The 22,070-nt window shown below is 48.4% G+C and overlaps 1 protein-coding gene across 8 annotated transcripts in view; it reads right to left on the bottom strand.

Moving 5' to 3' along the window:
* The window catches only part of DAAM2 (dishevelled associated activator of morphogenesis 2), a 398,259-nt gene that overhangs the window by 150,013 nt on the left and 226,176 nt on the right, over nucleotides 1-22,070 (bottom strand). For all 8 annotated transcript variants that reach the window (XM_075595377.1, XM_075595378.1, XM_075595376.1 and 5 more), the window contains 2 exons: nucleotides 19,035-19,109; nucleotides 13,385-13,479 (listed from right to left, as the gene is read on the bottom strand). In XM_075595377.1, coding sequence (XP_075451492.1) covers nucleotides 13,385-13,479; nucleotides 19,035-19,109 — 170 coding nt within the window. The remainder of the gene's footprint in view (nucleotides 1-13,384; nucleotides 13,480-19,034; nucleotides 19,110-22,070) is intronic.

Raw genomic sequence — 22,070 nt, 5'->3', positions numbered from 1 at the left:
CTCATAGGTCTCCTTAAAACACGAACGTTGGACCAGACTATCCCCAGTGACCTGTTGGGCTGAGCTAGAGGCAAAATGAATGTAACTAATTTTATAGCAAAATGAGGAATGTCTAGCTTTGGGTTGATTTACAATAGAATATAATTTACTTTAACAGATTTATTCTGGCCGGATTCCAAGAATAACCCGTTTCTTAAGTTAATATATTTTCGAAAAATGAATTGCGGTCACCTGTCATTTGCTAGTGGCCTTTCCGACTGTGAAAGTTCAAGGTCACCTTCAAGCTCACTGTCCAGTGACGCCTGGAAAAAAAATGTCCTAGGTATCTAAGGTGGAGGATGGCAATGTGTATGTGCATTTACTGTACTCCATACAGATGGCCTATAGTGGTATAACAGCACATTCCAAATGATCATCTAAGATAAAGGAGCAATCCACATGGCTATTTTATTTTTTAACATACTGGGGGTCTCCAGTACATGGGATTGTTAATAATTGCAGTGTGTGGCACTGGATAGGTCTTCTTGGTCAAGGACAAACCCCACAAGTCTCAAAAACACATATCTCCAGAACCATGGATTCTTCAGCTGTAAGAGATCTCCCACACTGATCCCCCCATTTTCTATGGTTCAGAGGTGGATCTCGTGGGCCTTCACATTTGAACAAATGCGCAAAGTAATTTGAGAATCAATTAACCCTTTTGCTGCAGAAAGGACTGACACACAATGCAAACCCCTACGCCAACAAAGGGGTTAAATACATGTAGGATACATGATATATTAATGCAAATGGAATAGAAATTGAGAAATCCTTTAAAGGATCGCATATACTGTAGGTTGAGGTTAAAACAGATGATAGGGACCATATATGTTCCATTAACGTCATGATTAACCTAGAACCATTGTAAGAAGCACTCAGGAGCCAGCCCGCTGAGGGCCCTTGTGCTGTTCTGGAACCAGAATGGAATGTTCTGCAGTTCCTGGCAGTGGTCTCAGGGAAAGGAGAAGGCTCCCTCTGCTATTCGCTGTGGAAGCGGGAGCTCTGTAACAGTGATCCCATTAATGTGGTGCCAATGTTTGCTTTGTGCCAAAGTTGAATTACCCAAACTGGAAATCCATTAATGCTATAGCTAAAAAGAGGGCAGCTTGAGGAAGGAGGCGAGCTTCAGTCCAGCATAGATTTTGTTGATGGTTTTATGAGCTGAATCATGGAGTGAAACCCAACACGGTTATAATATTTGGCAAATATCTGAAAGAGTCGCTGCGTGGTAATGCCGCGACCTTTGAGCCCGGTTGGAATGCTAGTACCAACTCTGCTAGTGATCTTGGGCACGTCACTTTGTCTCCTTAAACCACTAGCACCAAGGATTAGATTAGAAGCTCTTTGGGGCAGGGATTCGCTGCCGCTGCACACTATTATGTTCAGCTACATGTGCACTACCAAAGCTATATCAGAACAACATATGAATATAGGATGACTTTTTGGGTTCGCATGTTGAGTGCTCCTTTAAACTAATGTGGGGCGCCCGAAAAATCTGAACCAGATCAAATGTCCCTTTTATTATGGATTAGACCCCAGCCTCATACAATACAGGGTATTGAATCAACTACATATGAAATCTTCCCAGATTAGCTGTGCTCAGAAAAGCACTTAAAGCTGTAACATGCCTGGGGAAGGCTTCAGGGCTGAAACTTGGACAGCGCCGTGCTAATCTCAACCGATTTATAGCCACAACTTAAGGTCAGGGGTTCTCCACTCCCACCCTCAAAGCCCCTCAACAGGTCAGGTTTTCAGGATATCCCAGCTTCAGCATAGGTGTTTCAATCAGTCCCTGCAGCAGGGCCGCCAAGAGGGGGGGAGAAATGGTACTGGCGTCCTGGGCCCCGTAAGTCAGGGGGGCCCGGCCTCTCAAGACGGGCGCCAGTTAATTAAAAAAAACAAAAAAAAAAACGCTGCACCCGGCTCCCTGTGGCAGCGCCGGAAGTAGGTTAAGCTTCCGGCGCGCCGACATGAGAGGGAGGCTCGGCGCGTGCGGGAGCAGCATCCTGTGACAGGTGCAGCGGGGCCGGCGGCAATTGCTGTGGCAAGCCGCCGGGCCCCTCGCAGCACTGCCACCTCCCCTCCCGCAGCCACCGGGCCGTCACGGAAACCACCCTCCCCGCCGCATCTGGCCAAAACCGCCGCCCCCCCCCCCCCCCCATTGCCACCGGGCCGTCATGCCATCCCCCCCCTCGTAGTATCGGCCCCACCCCCGCAGCACACCGGAGCAACTGCTGTGACCAGCCGCCGTGACCCCCGCTGCACCGCCACCCCCCACCCGCAGGACATGGCCCTCCCACCACCCCCCCACAACTGCCCGACACGCCCTTTAGCTGCGGGACACCCCCGTACAGCCCACCCCCGCAGCATCGCCCCCCCCCCGCAGCATGGCCCCCCCCGCAGCATCGGCCTCCCCCCCAGCACCACCGCCACCACCCGCAGGGAACGGCACGCCACACCCCCCCAACTGCAGGTAAGCCTGATTTATATATATATATATATATATATATATATATATATATATATATATATATATATATGTATTTTGGGTAGTGGGGTATTTTTTATATGTATTGGGGGGGTTGGGGTATTTTTTTTATGTATTGGGGGGGTTGGGGTAATTTTTATATGTATTGGGGGGTTGAGGTAATTTTAATATGTATTGGGGGGTTGGGGTAATTTTTATATGTATTGGGGGGGTTGGGGTAATTTTTATATGTATTGGAGGGGTTGGGGTAATTTTTATATGTATTGGGGGGGTTGGGGTAATTTTTATATGTATTGGGGGGGTTGGGGTAATTTTTATATGTATTGGGGGGGTTGGGGTAATTTTTATATGTATCGGGGGGTTGGGGTAATTTTTATATGTATTGGGGGGGTTGGGGAATTTTTTATATGTATTGGGGGGGGGGGGGGTTGGGGTATTTTTTATATGTATTGGGGGGGGTTGGGGTATTTTTTATATGTATTGAGATATATATATAATTACCATTCTCTCGTCCGGTAAAGACAGACTGCACTCGGTGCAGTAATAATGAAAATCTGTAGCACCTGTCTATATGAATTAGTACATTGAGTGCAAGCTGTGATGTTTGTTTATATATATGTGTGTATGTATATATATGTACAGTATATGTATGTATGTATTGGGTAGGTGGGGTTTTTGGATGCATTTGGGGGGGGGGTGAGGTTGTATATATTTGGGGGTGGGAAGTTTTTTGCATTGGGAGGTGGGAAGTTTCTTGGTCTATATCTTGTGGGGGGAATTGTGTATGGGGAGTACGGAATGAGTGAGTGTGGGGTAACTGACGGAGGGAGAGGAGAGAGGGGGTGAGTGAGGAAAAGAGGGCGTAAGATTGAGAAGCAGGGGAGAGAAATATATGCGAGGCGGGGGGGGTGAGACGGAAGGGAGAGAAATACATGGGATGGGGGGGGAAAGAGAGGGGGCTCGTGAAGTGTGACATGGGGGGGGGTGGCGGGCAATACCGCCGACACGGGGGTGTAACCAACACCACACCGATTAGACCAATTAAGGTCAAAACAGTCTGTCTGTGGGTGGGTTTACTGGGTATGCACCTTAACCCTGGCTGTGCTCAAAGCTGTGACCATGCAGCAAGCTTAAGCCTATAGGGAACCATGTTAATGGTTTTGAAGCAAAAGTTGGCACTGTGTGCTCATTTGCATGTCATTTCCCAGAATCCCTTGCTGCAGTGGAAGCGCTGTGTGCTGGGTGATAACGGTGAAAGCCGGGGGTGCAGACCTGCTAAGACATTCAAATGAGCATAGAGTAATATTTTCATTTGATATATATGTAGCGGTCATGTAAAATGCCTACAGTCATCTCTCCTGCTGGCAGCAAGGCCTGGTAAGTGTGGGCATGCCAGCAGTAATCATGGAGGTTTTCCCTCACACCCTGGTGGGGTGCCCTGTGTATGGATGGGACTGGTCACATGCTCTGACTCCATGGTTAGTGATGTCAGAGGTGTGTCAGCCTCAGAAGTTACATAAGGCACAGCACTGTGTCAAAGAGTTAGTTCTGTCAGCGTTCAAGGCTAGTACAGTGGAGGAAGGAGTTCAAGTTCTGCAGAGTGTCAGTTATGTTATAGTAACTCCAAGGGAGACTGTGTCCAGGGACCTGGCACAGGGCAGTGATTCCTGCGGGAATAGTGAATCCCTCATCTAGGTGACATACCTATCAAAGGGGAGCACGGGCGAGATGATCGGCTAAATACACCCCATTGTGGAGGGCAGCTATGCCCACCGTGACAATAAAGATGGAGCTGATCAGAGAAACCCCTGTGTGTGAGAGTCCAATGATTACACAGGAGGTTGCACCACCGAGGAGTTCCTCGTCAGGATCATCCCCATGCGGACGCAGGGACCCTGGTGAGGTGGAGGCGCTGCACTGGAACTAGGTGAGACTCAGCACACTACCTCAGCTGCCTGTCTGACGGGTCCTCCCCACACACCATCATGCGGGAGACTCAGGAGTCCTGTAGCCAACAGGTGCACCATCAGGCATATCTACACTGGAATGGGGGCCGGTTAGACCACAGGGGCCAATGTGAGATTGGGTGGGTCAGGCCGGGCCAGAAACACCGTTACATTTGGAGGCGAGCTGCTGAGATCAGATCTGTCATCAGGACAGGCTCTAGCTAGGCACACTGGGAAACAGGGAGAGAGTCTGCTGCCACTTTGTGCTGCGTAGGGACGGACCTAGGGGTGGTCAGGGGGCTGACGGGATATTGTCAGTTCGCAGGGACAACCTAGGGGCCTGAAAGGAGTGAGGGGTTTGGAGCCGGGCTATAGCTGACCGAGTCACCTTGAGGCAGTGCTAGTTGGTAGGATGCCAGAAGGGATAGCCTGTTAACGTGGTCAGGAATCCTGGAGAGGGTCTGCGCTAGGTTGACCAAGACAGGTAGACGCCTCAAGTACTGCATGGCAGAGCCAGAGTACCTAGCCCATTCCAGACACTCACCGTAGGGAGCACAGACTGGGAGGAAGGAGTCACAGCAGACACTGAGAGAGTGAGCCTAGCCTGAGGTAGTGCAACACTGGGTCACACCTAGATAAGGTACACATGTGGTGGTGCATCTGAAGCTAATCTTTATTGTACCGGTGTGGTGGCTGCCCCGCAGAGTGGAGCCCCATGTATGATAACTGTTACGAGAGAGTGGAGGATCCGCGTGGGGCGGAGAACATGAAATGGCGGACAGAGGCTGATGGGGAGGGCACCCGTGGCGTGCAACCCACTGAAGAGCAGACTGTCGCCGAGAATAGTGAATCCCTCATCTAGGTGACATACCTATCAAAGGGGAGCACGGGCGAGATGATCGGCTAAATACACCCCATTGTGGAGGGCAGCTATGCCCACCGTGACAATAAAGATGGAGCTGATCAGAGAAACCCCTGTGTGTGAGAGTCCAATGATTACACAGGAGGTTGCACCACCGAGGAGTTCCTCGTCAGGATCATCCCCATGCGGACGCAGGGACCCTGGTGAGGTGGAGGCGCTGCACTGGAACTAGGTGAGACTCAGCACACTACCTCAGCTGCCTGTCTGACGGGTCCTCCCCACACACCATCATGCGGGAGACTCAGGAGTCCTGTAGCCAACAGGTGCACCATCAGGCATATCTACACTGGAATGGGGGCCGGTTAGACCACAGGGGCCAATGTGAGATTGGGTGGGTCAGGCCGGGCCAGAAACACCGTTACATATATATATATATATATATATATATATATATATATATATATATATATATATATATATATATTATATACTAGCTGATATACCCGGCGTTGCCCGGAGGCAGGGAGGGGGCATGAAAGGCAGGGAGGGGCGTGAAAGGCAGGGAGGGGGCGTGAAATGCAAGGAGGGGGCGTGAAAGGCAGGGGGGCAGGGGTGTGAACAGGGGGGGCAGTGTGAAAGGCAGGGGGTGGGCAGGGGGGGGCGTGAAAGGCAGGGGGTGGGCAGGGGGGGGGGGGGCGTGAAAGGCAGGGGGGCGTCAAAGGCAGGGGGGGCGTCAAAGGCAGGGGGGGCATCAAAAGGAAGGAGGGGCATCAAAGGCAGGGGGGGCGTCAAAGGTGGGGGGCGTCAAAGGCAGGGGGCGTCAAAGGCAGGGGGGTGTCAAAGGCAGGGGGGGGGCGTCAAAGGCAGGGGGGGCATCAAAGGCAGGAGGGGGGCGTCAAAGGCAGGAGGGGGGGCATCAAAGGCAGGGGGGTGGCATCAAAGGCAGGGGGGGGGCGTCAAGGCAGGGGGGGCGTCAAAGGCATGGATTCCTCCCCCTGCATTTCCTCACCTGGCAGCATGCCGCGCTCCTCGGTGGTTCTCTCCCCCCTCGTTGCCTCCGCCGACTCCCAGTGGCACAAAGGAGCTATTGCGCGGCCGCAACTCCCTGCCGCCCTCCTCCTGCTCCTCGGGGATGTTGAGCCGGGGTAGCGGCGTGTGGGGGTGGGGGGTGAGCCGTAGAAAGCGTGCTCTGGGGGTGGGGGGAAGTGGGAGAGCGCCGGGGAGCGGGCTTACGCATGTCACCCCCCCGGCCACGCATCTCCCTCCCCTCTAGCTTCCGGGAGAGGCGGAGACAACTCCCTGCCGCCCTCCTCCTCGGGGATGTTGAGCCGCCATCTTACCCACTTTGGCGCCATTTTCCTGATCACCTGAGCACACAAAAAAGCGCGGAGAGGAACAAAGGGAGAGGGAGAGAGAGAGGTGAGCGGTATAGGCGAGGGAGACACCGGGGAGCGGTATAGGAGGGTGCGGGGGGGGGGGGTCCTTCCGGAGGCTGCCTGCCCACTGCCTGTCCCCCCGCCGGGGAGGGAAGTGAGCGCCGGGGAGGGAGGGAAGTGAGCGTTGGCGGCTGGGGCAGGAGGGCCGCGCCACGCTTCCCCTCCGTCCGGGAGCCGGTGCAGGGCGCCCGTGAGGGTGATGGGGGGGGGGGGGGAGAGAGAGGAAGACAAAGGAAGAGAGAGAAAGAGAGAGGAAGAGAGAGGAAGGGAGAGGAAGGGAGAGGAAGGGAGAGGAAGGGAGAGGAAGGGAGAGGGGTAAGGGGGAGAGGGAGGGAGAGAGAGAGTTGTGTGTGTGTGTGTGTGGCCGAGGGGGAAGAGAGTGGCAGTTGGGTGACGTCAGACCCACCAATCTGATTGGCCAGAGGCTGAGTACCAATCAGATTCACCGCAGATAGCACTAACCTTTCGATTTTATATATTAAGATAATGGAGAAAACTTGAATACAACATTATTACGTTTACTAAACAGGTCAACTGCTACTCAAGAACAAAGCAAAGGTTGTATCTCTCCTGCTTCAAAAAGGGGAAAGCAGGTTTGCCGTGAGTTCCCAGATCTAGAAGATAATGCGGGAAACCTCAAATTACCCAGGATTTCACATCTCTATAAACGTTTGCAAACAAGATCACAGATATTTCCTCTCTCAGGATCTCCTCATCAGATCTTCAAACACATGAATGATTCAACAGACTTCCAAACAGTTGCAAAATAAAACAACAAAGGATGACTGACAGTGTGTAAAAACCCCAGCCAGACTCCTATGAAACAGACACACGGGTCTCATCGTTTGGTTTCCCAGATGGAGGCTTCAGAGCAACATCCAGATGATCAATGGTGTCAGAGTCTTATAAGCACACATAGGCCATATCTACCAAGCAGTGCTATTCTACAAGACACCTTCTGGACCACTGAAGTGAATGGGCCATGGGCATATGTAAGTGCCGCTAGGGCCATGGGCATATGTAAGTGCCGCTAGGGCCATGGGCATATGTAAGTGCCGCTAGGGCCATGGGCATATGTAAGTGCCGCTAGGGCCATGGGCATATGTAAGTGCCGCTAGGGCCATGGGCATATGTAAGTGCCGCTAGTGCCATGGGCATATGTAAGTGCCGCTAGGGCCATGGGCATAAGTAAGTGCCGCTAAGGCCATGGGCATATGTAAGTGCCGCTAGGGCCATGGGCATATGTAAGTGCCGCTAAGGCCATGGGCATATGTAAGTGCCGCTAGGGCCATGGGCATATGTAAGTGCCGCTAGGGCCATGGGCATATGTAAGTGCCGCTAGGGCCATGGGCATAAGTATGTGCCCCTAGGGCCATGGGCATATGTAAGTGCCACTAGGGCCATGGGCATATGTAAGTGCCGCTAGGGCCATGGTCATAAGTATGTGCCCCTAGGGCCATGGGCATATGTAAGTGCCGCTAGGGCCATGGGCATATGTAAGTGCCGCTAGGGCCATGGGCATAAGTATGTGCCCCTAGGGCCATGGGCATATGTAAGTGCCACTAGGGCCATGGGCATATGTAAGTGACCCATGACACTTACATATGCCGGCCGCCTCCTTCCTGCCAGTCACCTCCTCCTTCCGATTCACAGCGTCAAATGACGCAGCGGACATCACTAAAGTGACGTCACACGGCATCTCGTTGCCATGGTAACGTGACGTCCTTCGACGCCGCGACGTCACATTTCCATGGCAACAAGACGCCGTGTGACGCCACATTGGTGACGTCCGCGGCATCATTAGACGCTGCGAATCGGAAGGGGGAAGTGGCTGGCAGCAAGGAGGCGGCCGGCATATGTAAGTGACTTCCCATCAGGCCCGATAGACCCGAAAGCGCGGCAAATGTATACGGGGCGGACATTTTTGCCGCCCCAAAATGTTGCCACCCTAGGCCCAGGCCAAATGGGAAATCCGCCACTGGCCATTATGAATCTTGCGGCACTAGAAAATACCTTATGCAGTAGCACCACTTAGTAAACATGGGTCTATGATCCCTAATAAAACAATATTTGTTACATTGATGCAGGGGCCTGCAAAGGATTGGCCAGTAATTAGAGGCTCCCCCTGCACTGAAAGTAAACTACTGTAGTATCCTTCTATTAGTGAGGATACTGTACACACATCCGCTACAAAAAAACTGGTATTGGCTTAGAAAGCATTGGTTCTGCTCAGCAAAACGCAGAATAGGAGAACCCCTTTCATCTGCAAGTCATTAAAAAGAAAAGCATGCACTTATAGAAACTCGCAACTGGCATCAAAGGACTTATACAGGTAGGTATTTTATAGGGACACTTCCAGCAATTCACGTTTAGAGCTCATTCAACCCATAATAAAAACCAGAAAACATCAATCCCTGTAGCCATAATCTCAACAACCAGGAGACCTGCAGTTATAATTGAACGTTAACGTTTGTGTTTTTGGAAACATTGTATACAGTAGTATTGGTTTATAGGCACCCGCAGTACCCATGGTTAGAAGTGAAATGACACAAGGAGAAACTGAATTCACTTGAATGGAAGTTACTTTATTGTACCCGGAAGTGTACATTACCCGGCTAAGGACCACAATGACTTGAGCCTGCAGAGTATGAGTTGCTTCCTGGCAAGTACTGCATGCTGTCTGATAAAACATCGAAGCTTCTCAGCGTATATATCTCACTGTGCTGTCTATATCCTACTAAACTTCATGCTAACCATCTAGTTTCTTGTATTGTTTGATCCTGGTGCAAGAGCAAAAATAACATTATTTGCCATAAACCACCTCACTGCCATACAGTAGCAACAATAACGCCACTAGTTAATGCATAGTAGGCCCTACTAGCGGGAGCAGGAGAGAGGCCAAGCCCAGCAATTCATGTCCATGGAGAAAAATACTGTATCTCCCCTTAAAACAAACGTGTCACACCGTATAAAAGAATAAAGTATTGTTTTACACAACCAGCCCCTTATAACTCTTTGGAGAAAACACAACTTGAAATGCCTCCAAACAAGAGACGCTTGGCAGGCCTGTCGTTTTAACTTGTGAGGTACCTGCCCCCGGGGCACTGCCCTCAGTAACACCCCCTGAACCATAGAAGTTCCAAGGGAAAGGGACGTCTCCACTGGCAGCTGAACGGCACTAGGACATAAGAGACGCAGGGAGTATTAGCAGCTATAGGTAATGGAGGGACTCAAATAATGATGTCTTGGTGTATGTACTATCAGCACATTAAGCTGTAGATAGTGGTAGTTGTGTGTAATCATACTCTGTATTGTTCTATAATGCAGTATGTTCCACTTCAGGCTGAGGTAGAAGATTAAATGCAGCGTCAAGATTAATTCAACATTTAAAACACAACTTATATTTTGATGATGATATCATATGCCTTACTATTGAATATGTTTTATTTATATATACATTATATTCTATTGGGTCTCTCTAATACGGATCCCAAATATTGCAATGATCGCCTGCATTATTTCCATTAGCATTCAGAAATTGGCTTCCATCCGGCACTTGGATCATGGCCCATTTGGCAGCTAATAAGTTGAGTCTCTAGAAATTAGTTGAGACACATGCCTTTAACGAGAAACTTGGCTTCTTCCAGCTATTAAAAGATTTTAAGTTGGTGCCAAAGGCTTGAAAGAAGAGTTATCTGGAAACTGAGTGAGGACCTTGCACTGCTTTCGCTGATACTTATTCTGATTATTAACAGATGAGATGATTCCACTTCATCAGATGCACACACAGCTGCAAAAGCTTAGTCCTCAGAAACCTGGCCATCCAGGACTTGGCTGGAGTCCCTCTCTTTAGGTGATGAAGTTGTCCTATCGTGTCTGCTCCCAGAATACCGGCCGACAAGGCCAGCAGATTCCTCTTGACTTTGGAGTTGCACAGCATGTGCTAAAGGCCTTTCCAGATTCATGTGTTCTCTGCCAATTTACATGGGTAGTTACACGGTGGCTTTAGCTGTGGAGCAGTGTTCATACTTGCGTTTGATGCCAGCTCATAAACACATTTTATTTGTGACTTTGAGCTGATTAACTTTCATTACGCACTAAATAATTTGTGTGATACTACGTCGCCTCTCGAGAGCCCCTGTTTAATTTGGTGGTTGGTAGGGTAGCACGCAATTAATAATTCATTTACATTAAAACGAATGGAAGCTGGTGCCATGTTAACTGTGCATTATCGTAGTTCTCACTACTGTATATAGACTAGGGAGTTGCTGTAAGTATTACTGTGACATAGTTATTTCTATCTGTCCAAAAATGACCATTAAAAAAAAATTGGTGCTATATTTGAATTTTTTATATTTGAATTTTCTCAAATTAAGAGATTGCGCATGAAATTATTACACACAATCCCTGCAAGCTCTGAAGCCAACACACACCACATACATGTACATACAAGGAGCGCTGCTGTGTGTGACCAAATGCACCGTATGCAACGAAAAACAAAAAATCCCCAACGCAGCATGCAAATGACACAGTATATAGTTAAATAGTTATCTGTTTCTCTTCTCATGCGTAAGGGTCATTTGACCAACGCGTTTTAAGCCTGCAGCCCCACCAAGGCATGGCCCCTTTGCAGCTCCCAACAGTGTGAGCATGCTCATTGCCTTGGCAGGCCTGCAGAGAAGTATTTAACTATATACAGTACTATGTCATTTGGATGTTGCATTTGTTTTTTTTTCGTTTTTATGCAGCAAAATAATGATTTCCTAGTCAAGGCAGCAGCAGGTGGTTACACCTCCCCACAAAATATTTGTATTGGTCCCGGTGGAGAACGCAACGCGCGTTTTTAATACGCGACATCAACAAAGAATTCGTTTTTCTACAGAATTTGAAGATATTTTACTATTTAATGAATACTGTGAGATAAGTTGTTGGCCTCTGTTGCTTTTTACTGCATTTGAATAAATAGTCCCCTGTGAGTAATCTGCCAGGCCCGTCTCTGTCACCTCAGAGCAGCTTAAACACAAAGAAGAGGGTCCAAAGTAACATCATACAATGACTCTGACATCAATGCTCATTATAAATATTTAGGGGCGGCCAACTCCAGTCCTCAAGGGCCACCAACAGGTCAGATTTTATGGATATCCCTGTTTTGCGCATAGGTGGCGCAGTCGAAGACTGGAGAGGTGGCGCAGTCGAAGACTGAAGACTGGAACTTAAACCTGACCTGTTGGTGGCCGTTGAGGACTGGAGTTGGCCACTCCCTGATTTAGATAGCTGTTCAATATAGTGGGATCCATTAACATGCAAACCCCAAGCAGAGTGTTCAGTTTCATTCAAGTGAACATGAGACACAGCTTTGCCACTAACTCTGCATGGTATGGGATGGATACTGGAAGCAGGAAACGGTCCGTGTGCTCACCTCATATTCTGCCCTTCACCTCCTGCTTCCCATAAACTAGAGGACTGCATCCTTCTGGGCGTCTACATCTTAGAATATAAACCTCCACCTGGCTTGCTATCTGGTGTTTGACAATCACAAACCTTTCTGTAAAACATCCACCTTGTGCTATGTACTTTGCAATCCCGGCAGAAAGAGAACAAAAATGGATTCAACTTGTTTTCTGCAAAGAACCAACATCCCTGTGTCCATCTCCCTCATAACTGCCCCGTGTGCTTCTGGGTATTAATCTCTTTACTGCCAGTGAAGCAGTCCTCTCTGGCAAAGAAGCGGTTAAATTTCCAAACCCCAAACTTCCCCAGCAAAACAGTTAAAGAGAGAAATTAAAAACTAATTGGGCATTGTTAAAATTAAATTATTCGTGTGGGAATATTTTCAAGCCATTTATCCCATTAGTGAGGTTAATAGCCCAGAAAGGGGTTTGCCCTCTTCCAAACAGAGCATGATTCAGTAAATAAAAGGAACTATTTATCGAGCTGCTGCAAAGTCTGTACATTCAGCTTTCATTAGTCTAATGCAATTTAATAATTGTATTTTTTTGTGTCTTTTCACATGCGATCATAATACCAAACTGCATATTAAATATATGCAAACAAGACAGGTGTAGGTTGTACTATACAGTACATTAAATACAAATTTAACTTGTGAGCACATCCACACGTCTCAGACACGCCTGCAACACTGCTTTTCCCCATTATCTCTTAGCATACAGCGGCTCCCCTGCAGCAAGGGATTCTGGGAAATTACATTCAAATGAGCATACAGCGTCACCTTTGCTTCAAATCACTTTAACATGGACCCCTATAAGCTCATGTCTTGCGTATTATACAGCTTTTCAGCGCAACCTGGGTTAAAGAAATGCAGAGCCAGTAACCCACTCACAGACAGCTTTCATTCCAAAGAGAGCAACGTCAGTACGGTTTTGAACCATTTGTAGTGACGTCACGGCCCCTCAGCCAACGGAAGCATTATGCTTTGCAAATGCCTGTTGTGTTACACTAGAACCGTGACACGTGAAGACTAGAAATACTGTGAGATAAAGGTGTGCTGCATATTTTGGGGGAAAATGCTGCCTTTTCATTACAATTCTGCTAAAGTTGTTGGTGCTTTTTCATGTGACCACCTATCGGGTAAATGCAGCAGGCGCACAGCTACCTCATAGGCTGAGTCCGGAGCGCCGTCTTCAAGTCTTCCACTATTTTATTCCTCGTGTCTGTATCCTCTTCATCAAAGGCGTACAGGGTCTGCATCTGTGGAGAGAGGCAATCAGGGAGTTAGAGGTCTGGCCGGGAGCTTTGCATCAATGCAGTTGGCCAGACCTTGCCCAATGCTGCATGAGTGCATACTCGAGTCATGCGTTACTGCCACGGGATCCCCTGCACGGAAATGCATGTGTTATATACAGGATCATAATGATGCATGGGTCACAGGCATCTCTGACACTGCAGGAGCATTGCCCTGGGCACTTGATATGCCACGTGTGGATGCAGAGGGCAATGTGTTGCAGGCACCTCAGCCACTAAAAACGTTTAAGCAGCAGTCGCCTGACTCTGGGTATGTGATCTGCACCATATGTTAACGTCTGCTCTGGCACTAAGAGGGATACACACCTGGCACCACTGCAGCTGTCACTGCACAGGCTCTACTGTGCGGCACTGAGAGGGTAAACACTGGGCATCCACAGCCTCTGTGTTACAAACCCCTGGCACTGAAGCATTTAATCACTTGGCACCCTATGTACCAGCTGCGATAACACAGTATCAGCAATTTGTTGCAGACCCTTCTGGTACTAAAGGGGTTAAACACTGGGCATCTCACATGCCAGCTGCTGGTGCCCTGGCTCAGCAATGTGTCCCAGAAATACTGGTTATGCCCTGGGCATCACTATCTCACATGCCCGCTGCTGGTGCCCTGCCTCAGCAATGTGTCCCAGAAATACTGGTTATGCCCTGGGCATCGCTATCTCACATGCCAGCTGCTGGTGCCCTGCCTCAGCAATGTGTCCCAGAAATACTGGTTGTGCCCTGGGCATCGCTATCTCACATGCCAGCTGCTGGTGCCCTGCCTCAGCAATGTGTCCCAGAAATACTGGTTATGCCCTGGGCATCGCTATCTCACATGCCAGCTGCTGGTGCCCTGCCTCAGCAATGTGTCCCAGAAATACTGGTTGTGCCCTGGGCATCACTATCTCACATGCCAGCTGCTGGTGCCGTCTCAGCAATGTGTCCCAGAAATACTGGTTATGCCCTGGGCATCGCTATCTCACATGCCAGCTGCTGGTGCCCTGCCTCAGCAATGTGTCCCAGAAATACTGGTTATGCCCTTGGCATCGCTATCTCACATGCCCGCTGCTGGTGCCCTGCCTCAGCAATGTGTCCCAGAAATACTGGTTGTGCCCTGGGCATCACTATCTCACATGCCAGCTGCTGGTGCCCTGCCTCAGCAATGTGTCCCAGAAATACTGGTTATGCCCTGGGCATCACTATCTCACATGCCCGCTGCTGGTGCCCTGCCTCAGCAATGTGTCCCAGAAATACTGGTTATGCCCTGGGCATCGCTATCTCACATGCCAGCTGCTGGTGCCGCCTCAGCAATGTGTCCCAGAAATACTGGTTATGCCCTGGGCATCGCTATCTCACATGCCAGCTGCTGGTGCCCTGCCTCAGCAATGTGTCCCAGAAATACTGGTTATGCCCTGGGCATCGCTATCTCACATGCCCGCTGCTGGTGCCCTGCCTCAGCAATGTGTCCCAGAAATACTGGTTGTGCCCTGGGCATCACTATCTCACATGCCAGCTGCTGGTGCCCTGCCTCAGCAATGTGTCCCAGAAATACTGGTTATGCCCTGGGCATCACTATCTCACATGCCCGCTGCTGGTGCCCTGCCTCAGCAATGTGTCCCAGAAATACTGGTTATGCCCTGGGCATCGCTATCTCACATGCCAGCTGCTGGTGCCGCCTCAGCAATGTGTCCCAGAAATACTGGTTATGCCCTGGGCATCGCTATCTCACATGCCAGCTGCTGGTGCCCTGCCTCAGCAATGTGTCCCAGAAATACTGGTTATGCCCTGGGCATCGCTATCTCACATGCCAGCTGCTGGTGCCCTGCCTCAGCAATGTGTCCCAGAAATACTGGTTATGCCCTGGGCATCGCTATCTCACATGCCCGCTGCTGGTGCCCTGTCTCAGCAATGTGTCCCAGAAATACTGGTTATGCCCTGGGCATCGCTATCTCACATGCCAGCTGCTGGTGCCCTGTCTCAGCAATGTGTCCCAGAAATACTGGTTGTGCCCTGGGCATCGCTATCTCACATGCCAGCTGCTGGTGCCCTGCCTCAGCAATGTGTCCCAGAAATACTGGTTATGCCCTGGGCATCGCTATCTCACATGCCAGCTGCTGGTGCCCTGCCTCAGCAATGTGTCCCAGAAATACTGGTAATGCCCTGGGCATTGCTATCTCACATGCCAGCTGCTGGTGCCCTGCCTCAGCAATGTGTCCCAGAAATACTGGTTATGCCCTGGGCATCGCTATCTCACATGCCAGCTGCTGGTGCCGCCTCAGCAATGTGTCCCAGAAATACTGGTTATGCCCTGGGCATCGCTATCTCACATGCCAGCTGCTGGTGCCCTGCCTCAGCAATGTGTCCCAGAAATACTGGTTATGCCCTGGGCATCGCTATCTCACATGCCAGCTGCTGGTGCCGCCTCAGCAATGTGTCCCAGAAATACTGGTTATGCCCTGGGCATCGCTATCTCACATGCCAGCTTTGGCTGTACAGTCTTCTCAATGCAAACCAGCACAGCTGCTGCTTCGCCTTGCACTCACCCTCTGTCACCCATCAGAAAACTGAAGACAACCGAAAAGCTGTTGAATTATTCAAGACTCAGCCCTGAATATTGTACGGGGTAAGTAAGGAGTGAAACAATTGTATCCCCTCTGTTATATCCACAAATCTTTTCATTCTCAAAACGAAGCTGCTTTGACCGGAGAAAGCCCCGAGCGTCCCGGTAACAGCTGTCTTTGCCGGTCTTGACCTTCCTCAGAACTCCTGTAAATAGAGCAACTCTGAGACTCATTCTTAGCACTTTGCAGCCAGCAACTAGGTCACCTACAGACACTGTGCACACACACACGGAGCTGGGGACACAAAAGCTGCACAATGTTGTTACAAGGAATCCCCTTTTGCAAAGTGCTCTGGTTGCCAGAGAGAAAGTGAAGTAAAGGACCGCTTTGTGCACAGATTTGTGTTAATACTGGATTTGCTTCTATAATTTGTTACTTTTATAGAGCCAACCCATTAATGGACTTTACTATCATATCTCTATATTACTATCATAACTCTTAAAACGAACCTAATTCCTAACCCTGGATTTGTCTCTCTGCTGCTTAACCTCTAACACAAGCCCTAATTCCCTCCTGTTCTGACTACTGTAACTTGCTACTGTTCGGCCTTCCTGCCTCTCACCTTTCTCCCTTGCAGTGTATCCTACACACTGCTGCTAAAATGCCCCCACTCTGTCCTACAAGCGTATTTTCATCGCCTGATGAAATCCCTCTTCTGACATTACATGAAATCCTCCATAAATATCCTTCTCTCTTTCAAGTCTAGAAAGTAGCAAGTAGAACCGGAGCACAGCCAGCAATGAAGATAAAGAGAAATATCCAGGGCAACACTAACAGTATCGCTTTATTTGTAAGCTCACAAACAATGCCAAATGAAACACACCATTTATTCAAATTACTTTGTTACAGCAATTCTCATTCTCATTCCCTCTTTAAACCTTGCTGGGAATATACTGCATGCCACATTTTGTGGTTGTCAGGTGCACACCACTAGGCGCATACTGTATCCCTCTGCTGCATTATATATGGATTTTGTCACTGGACACTCATCACATTACCCAGATTTTGATGGCTTTACATTTTCATATTTGGGGGGAGGGGGGTAGAGTTTACATGAGATTTTGAGTATCATCTCTCACCTAAGTATCTCTTTAAAGTTTGTACACTTCTCTGCCTCTCTCCGTTTATATATATCTCAGTCATAATGTCTTGCTATGCCCATCTCACATTCTGCTCAAACATGTCACCCCTTTTATATTTAAAACCTTTTTAAGCCTATAACCTCTCACACTGCTCCTCGCCTCTGGAATTCCTTTCCCCTCAATACCTGCCAGGCACCCTCTCCCCTCCGTCTTCAAGATCCAACTCAAAACTCACCCCTTGCTCAGCGCGATACATACATGGAGAGCGCTATACAAATAAAGGTACACATACATACAGTCAGTCCTCGGTTATCCACCGGAATCCGTTAACCCTTTCAGATAGTGAAACCGTTGTACAGTGAGTCCCATGTTAATCAGTGGCGGTGAGCGTTGGATAACGCATTCAGGCGTTGAAAAACGGCCCCCCATTCGTTGTAAAGTGAAACGTTGGATAGCGAGGACTACCTGTACTCAGTATAACTACACAATGCAGCACACTCATAAATGAGTATATTGATGCGGTAAAGGAGACTGGTCGTATCGGACATTGCAGCACCTTGCAATATTAATAGTGACCTCATATCTTTTTTGGTTGGTGCAGTGTGTCTGTTGGGAAATTCACCACATTGTCTAGAATTAAGGTGAACGTACACTGGCATTGTGATCTTTGCCATTTGCATTTTCCCCAGAGACAGGAGGAGTCCTGTAAGTGAGATGTACCTCCACGGGTGTATCCTGCAGTGCATTGAGAGGCTGTTTGATAGATGTGGGATTTATATTAGCCGGCAGATAAAAGCGAGCCCAATACACAGAATGAAAAAGGAACTATTTGTTCCAACAAGACACTCATTTATTAAGATGAATGACTAAAAAATAAAACTAACTTGTCTTGTAATCACACAATAGCTTTATAAATCACTGCTACACTACCCTATGGCATTCATTTGGCCAACAGTGATGTAACACTAATTGTTAAATTGTCATGTTTTCCCCCTTCTCTCTGTAAAATAGGACAACCCGCAAAAATGTATGGGGTGAAAAGTTTAAAAGTCAGAAGCACAATTCTAAAACATTTTGTACCCCGAGTGTGAAGCTGCAGTCCCTCCTGGGACCAATGGTCCAATAGAAAAACAGAACCAATAGATGTGCTATGAGTTAAACCATTGGCCTTCCATATGGACCAGGGGTGGGCAACTCCAGTCCTCAAGGGTCACGAGCAGGTCAGGTTCTCAGGATATTCCTGCTTCAGTAGATGTGGCTCAATCAAAGCGGAAGCCGGGGCATCCTGAAAACCAAACCTGTTGGCGGACTTTGAGGACTGGAGTTGCCCACCCCTGATTAAGACAGATACAGAAGCACAAGACTTACTGTCCCCAGCACCGTGGCCAAAAAAAGCAAACACTCGCGGTGCTGAGGACAGTGCCTGCCACGATCACGCTGCGGGAGGTCCATGCTTCCGTATCCGACTCCCCCCCAACATGAATCCTTCCGGGCCTCTTCGTGGTTGCGGCAACACAAACAGTAAGTCTGGCTTCCTCTGCACCATGCAATAGGTGTGATGTTACTATATTCTGAGCAGGACCTGCCCTTCTATCCCACATACAAAGTGCCCTCCCCTCACCTTGCAGAGTCAGGCATGGAGGATACACATACAAAGTGCCCTCCCCTCACCTTGCAAAGTCAGGCATGGAGGATACACATACAAAGTGCCCTCCCCTCACCTTGCAAAGTCAGGCATGGAGGATACACATAAAGTCTGAATAATAACTGGGGGACCCCCTCTCGGAGAAGCAAATTCCTTTAGGTGGAAGTCACTTACTGCTGCCATAGAGTTGATGCGGTCAATGTAATAGTCGGGCCAACTGGTTGCCAGCTTGTTCGGGTCTTCTTGTTCCTACAAGGGAAAAGAAATAAAAATAGTCAAAAAAACAGAATGACGTTGATTAATTAATTTTTATAAAACCGGACACAACCAAAATGTCTCCAGCGCGCTTTCAATTTCTCGGTCCCTGTTTTTTTAACCATTTACAGCACCATGTGTTGACTATACGGTCACAGTACAAATGTGGAGTTATGTTGAAAAGAATACAATTAAAAAAAAGGGGGGGGGGTGGAAACCTTTTTAGAACCTTACATTGTATTTACTCTATAAAGGAAATGTTTGGATTGCTCATATCTGAAGAGATGTACGTAAATGTATTGGATAATCACTAGAATAAGCTCAGATTCATAGGCACATAGAAATTGCATTTTAACTGTAACACAGAAGTATCTATGTCCTATCTATAAAGACTCAGTCTGTCCGGAATAGCTTGAAGCATATGCAAGACATGCAGCCACACCAAACTTTCAATAAACCTTTGTACAGTACGCTAGTTGTGCAAAACATTTGTGTTGAAGTATACATATTGGGAGTGTCTCAGAACCTGCATAGAGGGAATGTAAACTGTAATACTGGTATATGAACGGTTAGTGAGTTATTTATGTGACTTTGGAGCTTGTCTTTGAAGGTTGTTTCCAACGTGGAAAAAGAGGCAGTTCCCATTTGGGATAGATCCTTAAATCAGCAATCCCACCTAAATAACATATTTGTTTTACAGCATCAGAAACGGCGCGTTGTTATTGTTACCGCCGGGAACTCCCTGACTCCCGGGATAATTACCAGTTATTGTGTTACTTCCTGGGTATTTAAATGACCGGGACTAGCGCCGATGGGTGAATTTTTTTGGGGGGGGCGGAGTTTGATCTGTCTCGGATCGTCCGGTTCCTGTGGTCCGCGGATTCCCGCGAATCAGCCTCAAAAAGGGCGATTCGTCTTTTCCGGCAATTTTTTATCACCACCGAAAATCCAATCCGCCGATTTGCTAATCCGCAGGGGGATTTTAGGAATCCAATTCGCGGTTTCAACAAATCGCGGAACCGCGGATCGTATTCTAAAGATCCTCCGGCGTAATTGTTGCATACGCCCATTGGATGGTTAAAATCCACCCGCAGATTGTATCCACCGGTGGTTTTGGTTAACTCCGGATAAATTGAAAGTGGAAAAATCTGTTGATGGATTTGACACCTCAGAACGGATTTTTGAATGGAAAGCTCGGGAACTTCCGCGACACGGATTTAACAGTTTCGTCCCGTCTCTGCAGATGGCCCACAAGGTGTGGCCATCTTTTAGTTAAACCGATCAGAGCTGTTCTCACTTTCAGGAGATCCCTGCTTTCGCGGATCTTTCTTGTCTCCTGGAATCTATGGGATGTTAAAATGGCCGGCAACAACTTCCCAGTGGGTAACCAACGAACAAAGGAAGAGATCAATCCCAATCGTGATGATAATGTCCCTGCTATTTATAGGTTTGCCGGTGCGCTTCCAATGTTGGAAGGCCCCGGAATAATACATCAAGGGACTCTTAAGCGAAAGGCTGAAGAGATCGTGTGTTAGAGAGGTCCTTCCAGTTCTGGTAAATTAAATAAAAAATAGCAATTAAAAACCGGAGCCGCACAGATTTCTCCTGCGTTAGGCCGCGCTTATAGCGCCGGCGATGCGAGCAACGACGTCACCGCGAAAGTTATAATTTAACTTTCAGCGACGTCGCTGGTGACAGGGTCATTGATTGGTTCAGAGACAGTCACATGTGGCGACAGTCTCTGAAAAATCAAATTTACCCCGCTTCCAAATTTTTGGTTGCTCCGTCGCGCTTAATATAAGCGCTCGCGACAGAGTCAATTGTTTTTGTTTTGGAGCGACGTCGCGTCGCGGGCACTATAAGCGCAGCCTTAAAGAGGTGTCTGTATTGAGTCTATCTTCATCAGCAATATACAAAGTTGTATACCGCGGCACAGCAATATACAGCTGTATTAATGTAGGCAAAAAGGTGGCGGAACAGTAACCATAGAACATTGAGTTACACCTTAGCTCCAAAAACAATGATTCAGCTTTAAATTAGGAAACATGGTAACAAAGCATTGGACCCCTTGCTCTCGGGGTCAGCTCTCCCCTGTCCCACTCATATTCCCCAGTAAGGTGTCAGTGCCAGTAACTTCCTCACAAAATAGCCCTAGCTACATAGAAATATATCAGTATTCTAGTAGAATATATGATGCAATGCGTATTCCATGTGCCCTCCGAGCTGTAAAGGCCACCCCCCCCTCCCAAACTCACACAGCCATCTCACCCCCCCTCCCAAACTCACACAGCCATCTCACCCCCCCCTCCCCCATAAAGGCCATGCATTAAGTGAAACACATCTCAGGTGTCCTACATAGGACACCGACAAGCCTTCCACACCGTGGCTGCATTATTACTGCCTTACAACTGCTGCTTACATTCGTTCTGTGGCTGCTAATCAAGTCATTGGGTTTCCAATGCTCACAGTCTCTGTTTCTCTCTCGTCATCTCTTCCACATGTATCTTTATATCTCCATTTCTGCCGGTGGATTTGTCATTATACATTACAGTAAAATCCCACACTGCACTAAAAGCGGAAAAAGGCTTTTTACTCGGCACCACAGATTTTTATGGCCTTTTACAAGTATAACCACAAGAATCTGTATGTGATCAACTCTCCTCTTACACTGCTGTAGGGAATGGAAATATATTGCATAGTAATGAAGTAGTTTAGTGGTTAGAATAACCATTTTGCTGCCAGATGCAGCAAAAGGACTAGGGCCCATGTTTACTAAGCAATGCTATTCCATGAGACACCTTCTGGCGCCTCAAGACCATGAAGTTAATGACCCATCCGGTGTCTTCCAGAGGTGTCAGGTGTGTTATGGCACTGTACCAGTTGGTAAATATAGCCCTAATACCCTCTCTGTGTACTTACAGTATCGTGGCAGTTCTTTTAATGTTGCAAAAGTGT

This window comes from Ascaphus truei, chromosome 4 (genome assembly GCF_040206685.1).
Source record: "Ascaphus truei isolate aAscTru1 chromosome 4, aAscTru1.hap1, whole genome shotgun sequence".
NCBI lineage: Eukaryota > Metazoa > Chordata > Amphibia > Anura > Ascaphidae > Ascaphus > Ascaphus truei.
Note: the sequence above shows the minus strand (reverse complement) of the source record. Positions and strands in the feature narration are given on the sequence as shown.